Genomic DNA, 4538 nt, shown 5'->3' on the forward strand with positions numbered 1-4538 from the left:
TGTACACAATCGAGAAATTGGGCTGAAAAAAATGTTTACATTTTCAAATCAAATACTTTTTTCTTTAATTTCCTTCAATAATAATTTCGAAAATAATCCAATTTCATTCGAAAAATCAATCCTCCCTCACCTCCACTACCTCCACTGTGGACGGTTGTTTATATGTCAAAGCGCCTCCATTCAACACGAAACTTTGGCGCTGCTGTCGTGCAAACAGTGAAATGTCATCCGCAATGAAACAGTAAAAATCAGTGACAAAGCAGCAACACATACAATACAATACAATAAAAGAAAATCAAAGGATTTCATTTCACTTATAAATTTCGGTAAATTGTTTAACAAACTAAAATCGATCAAAAATGGTGCTGGAGAGTACTATGATCTGGTAAGGAATTCAATCATTTTTCTGAGACAAATTGTGCAGGAAAAAGTAGAAAATGGGCTTTTGTTTGAATGTTAGGTTATGAGTTTTTGTGTTTTGAAGCTAATGATTCAGCATAAATGGGTAGTCTTCATTCCATCAAAACAAAGAAATTCCATAAAATATTGAGATATTCTTTCCATATTAATCTAATGCAATCGTTCTGATTCAATGTTAATTTGTTTCTTCTTTTAAATTGAAGCTTCGATAACAGTGATTATCAGCGAAATGGTGATTACTTTCCAACTCGATTGAATGTGCAGAAGGATGGCATCAATTTGATTGGAATGACCAAAATTCGATCGAACCCAGAAAATAATGTCGGCCTCTTAACATATGCAAAGTAAATACTACGCGGACACACATTTCAGTTGGATATTCGATGTTTAATCAATTTTCTCTTCTCTCTTCTCTCTCTCTTCTCTCTCTCTCCGTAGTACGGTCGAAGTATTGGCAACGCTCACCAGTGATGTTGGCCGAATTCTGTCAAAGATGCACTTAGTGCAACCAAAAGGAGACATTAATTTGATAACTGGAGTTCGCATTGCACACGTAAGTAGATTTGGCACAGTCTCTTTGATGAGATGCTTGGTTTTTATGTTGACATTTCTCTTGTTTCATGCATTGAAAACCAAACAGTTAGTGCTCAAGCATCGACAAGGCAAGAATCATAAGATGCGTATCGTTGTGTTTGTTGGCTCACCCATTTCGACTGATGAAGGTGATCTCGTGAAATTGGCAAAGAAGCTGAAAAAGGAAAAAGTGAATGTGGACATTGTCAGTTTTGGTGATCATTCTGGCAACAATGATTTGCTGACCGCATTTGTTAATACGTTGAATGGCAAAGATGGCACCGGCTCTCACTTGATCAGTGTGCCACGCGGTTCGGTATTGTCGGAAGCATTAATTTCGTCGCCAATCATTCAAGGCGAAGATGGTCAAGGTGCTGCCAATTTGAGTGGCGCTGGTTTTGAATTCGGTTTTGATCCAAATGAAGATCCAGAATTGGCATTGGTAAATAGATTTTCAGGCCGATTTTGTGGATAAAAGACACGAAGAATCTCATGCACTAATGAAAATTTTGATATCTAGGCATTGCGTGTTTCGATGGAAGAACAACGTCAGCGCCAGGAAGATGAACAACGAAGAGCATTGGCCGAATCAGATCCAACTGCTGCTGCCGCTGCAGTGTCGTCAGCTGCTGGCACTACAGCATCGCCTTCGGTGGAACCAAATTCGGAAGAGGCAATGTTACAACGTGCCCTGGCTCTATCAACTGAGACTCCGGTAAAAAGATCTCGTGTTCGTACAATGTTTTGCTTTCTTTTCGAAAAATGTCTTTATGTTCTAACATAAAATGGTTTCTCTTAGTTTTTCACTAACATTGTCTAGTGCCTAATAATTTGCATTTTGTCAAGAAATGCACCATAACTGTGTGTTAATATTTCTTTGTTATGGTTTCAACTGTAGGATGCCGATGAAGGTCTGCCTGACTTTGCTAATATGACCGAAGAAGAGCAAATCGCATTTGCAATGCAAATGTCAATGCAAGATCATGGTAAGTATTGTCAGTTGTTGAACGTTCTTTGCATGATTGACGAATAACAAATTCAATACTCGGCTTTCCTTGCAGCTGAAGAGGTTCCAACGCAACAAGCCAAGCGTCCAAAGCAAGAAGAACAGCCAATGGAGGTTGATGAGGTGATTAGCGATCCAGAATTTTTGCAAAGCGTCTTAGAAAATTTGCCCGGTGTCGATCCACAATCAGAAACAATTCGCGATGCCGTCGGTTCATTGAACAAAGATAAAAAACCGGCAAACAAGGACTCATCAAACGATAAATAAAAATTAGCTCACCCGATTTTTTTCCCCAGTTCAATTGCACTGTCGGCGTCGTATACTAATACATACATTATGCTTAACACACAAAACAACAACATACAAAGTACATTCAAATTGAATTTCTTCTTTTTTTTCAATTCGTTCGTGTGTGAGAGAGAAAAAATAATAATTAAAATATATGGATATTTAAATTACTAATTTGCTTGTACATTACTTATTGAGAATGGGATCGAGAGAGTAGTGTCAGTACTTGGAAAATCCTTTCATGAGAATTACATTCCAATTGTATGGGTAAGTTAAAATCGTAATTCATTCAAAACTGTTACCTTCTTTTTCCATGTCGTGTGTGCAGCGTGCACTGTGCATACCATCAACGAAATTGCAGTAAAGCATAATCAGCGATACTGTGGAAATGAATATGACATCCGTATGATTACAGTTCATATGTCATTCAAAGTGTATTTTTCACAGTTTAGATTACGACAGGTTAGTTTTTATGTCAGGTGTTTGGCTTTTGATTAAAATTACTTTTCAATCCATCCTTCTCTCTGGCTTGTTAGTTTGGGGAGAGTAAAGCGGTTCTTTTTTCTTATTATCGACGCAATCGTGTTAATGATTTATTGGAATCAGGGGAATAAAATCTACAAACGAACTTTGCCACTGTTTATATCATTTTTGGGTAATATTTTCTTTTTCTTCTCTTTTTGGATCTGTGATTTATCTTGCAAAAATGTAACATATATAGCTAAAATTAACATACTAATATTCAATGTGAATATGCATAAATATCTCATGTGAAATGATTATTATTTAACGGGTATTTCGTTTTGAATTTTGTCATACTGTACGAATGTATCTGTGTTTTTTCTCCCACATTTTTTTAATTGATTGACTACATCAACATTATGCACAAGGTGATGGTGGAAACAGGCATCACCGAATCCAAATAAAATAACAACTCTTCCATCAGAAAAGCGAATTGATATTTGAATTTGTTAAATTTTTGGTACAATTTAGTTTTAGACCTTATAAGTGTGTTTGTTACTTCCTGAAACAACGTTTTGATTACTTGTCTCCATTCCAAATAATAATTAGCCATTAAATTCAATTTAGCTCACAACAGCTTGCCAAACAGAAACAGTTTGGAGTTTCTGACTTGTTTTCTATGATGATCCATTCGATATATTCTATAATATTACCTGAATATTTGTTGTTGAACATTTATATGAAATCATCTCGAGCAGGAATGGAGTAGAACGAGAAAAAATACAGAAGATAAGTAATATATAGGGTTGACTATTTTGAAGCTTTTTTAAGAAATGTCAATTTTATACATTCTTCAGCATATATTTCGTATTCCATACATTCGATTCCAAAGGCTGACTTCAATATTGCTCTTTCCGTTCTTAAAGCAGGTAGAATGGTGACTTTTTTTAAGTCACGTAATTCCCTCAACATAGCTTGAATATTTTGACTACAACTGTTGAAATCGTAAAAATAGCTCAATTCAAATTGACGTAAAAAATACAATTAGAAACAATTTGCGATGCCATCGGTTCATTAAACAAAAAACCGACAAACAAGGACTCAACAAGCGATAAATAAAAGTTATTCTTGTTTGACTTTTTTTTATACACTTACAGTTGTCAGTATCGTGTACTAACAATCGCATTATGCTTTACACATACTACAAAAACAGCATAAAAAAACTGTACATCCAAAATGAATTTCTTCTTTTTTTTCCGCAATTCGTTCGTGCGAGAGAAAACAAAAACGATAAAAATATATGAATATTTAAATTAGTGGTACGAATTTATTGGTACATTACTTATTCAGAATGGAATCGATAGAGTAATATATATGTCAGAGAACCCCTTTCACGAAAATTGCATTTCAATTGTATGGGTTTAAGTTGAAATTACACTTGTATACCATCAATGCAATTGCAGTAAACCATAATCGGTGATGGTGTGTGGGAAATGCATATGACATCCGTATGATTGTAGTTCACATGACTTTTAAAGTGCATTGACTCATCTAAAAACATGCAGAACTTCGGTTAAAGTTGTAATTTTATGCAATGTACGAGCAATGGCATTGCGACAATTTCAGTTTTTTTCTAAATGCTTTATATCTGTATGTCATCGTGTGGTATGGTTTTTCATTTGAAATGACATTTCGAATGCAATAAATGTTTCTATTTTTTTTTCTCTTGACTAAATTTATTTATGGTTAAATACAATTTCGTCTATAAAAATGACAAAATCGTCTATAA

General features: G+C 34.9%; 1 protein-coding gene across 2 annotated transcripts; it reads left to right on the forward strand.

Moving 5' to 3' along the window:
* Positions 1–203: 203 nt before the first annotated feature.
* Positions 204–2461, forward strand: LOC129578031 (26S proteasome non-ATPase regulatory subunit 4). Of its 2 annotated transcripts, none has more exons than XM_055466071.1 (7): positions 204–385; positions 624–764; positions 859–973; positions 1061–1435; positions 1514–1708; positions 1892–1979; positions 2055–2461. In XM_055466071.1, the coding sequence occupies exons 1-7, from the start codon at positions 360–362 to the stop codon at positions 2264–2266; spliced, it is 1152 nt and encodes a 383-aa protein (XP_055322046.1). In that variant the 5' UTR covers positions 204–359; the 3' UTR covers positions 2267–2461. The 2 variants fall into 2 exon arrangements, with proteins under 2 accessions (XP_055322046.1, XP_055322045.1); XM_055466070.1 differs by having other exon boundaries at positions 217–385; positions 1514–1723.
* Positions 2462–4538: the final 2077 nt, after the last annotated feature.

The sequence above is a fragment of the Sitodiplosis mosellana genome, unplaced genomic scaffold (genome assembly GCF_009176505.1).
Source record: "Sitodiplosis mosellana isolate CC-2019 unplaced genomic scaffold, AAFC_SMos_1.0 Smas_scaffold_6226, whole genome shotgun sequence".
NCBI classification, from domain to species: Eukaryota; Metazoa; Arthropoda; class Insecta; order Diptera; family Cecidomyiidae; genus Sitodiplosis; species Sitodiplosis mosellana.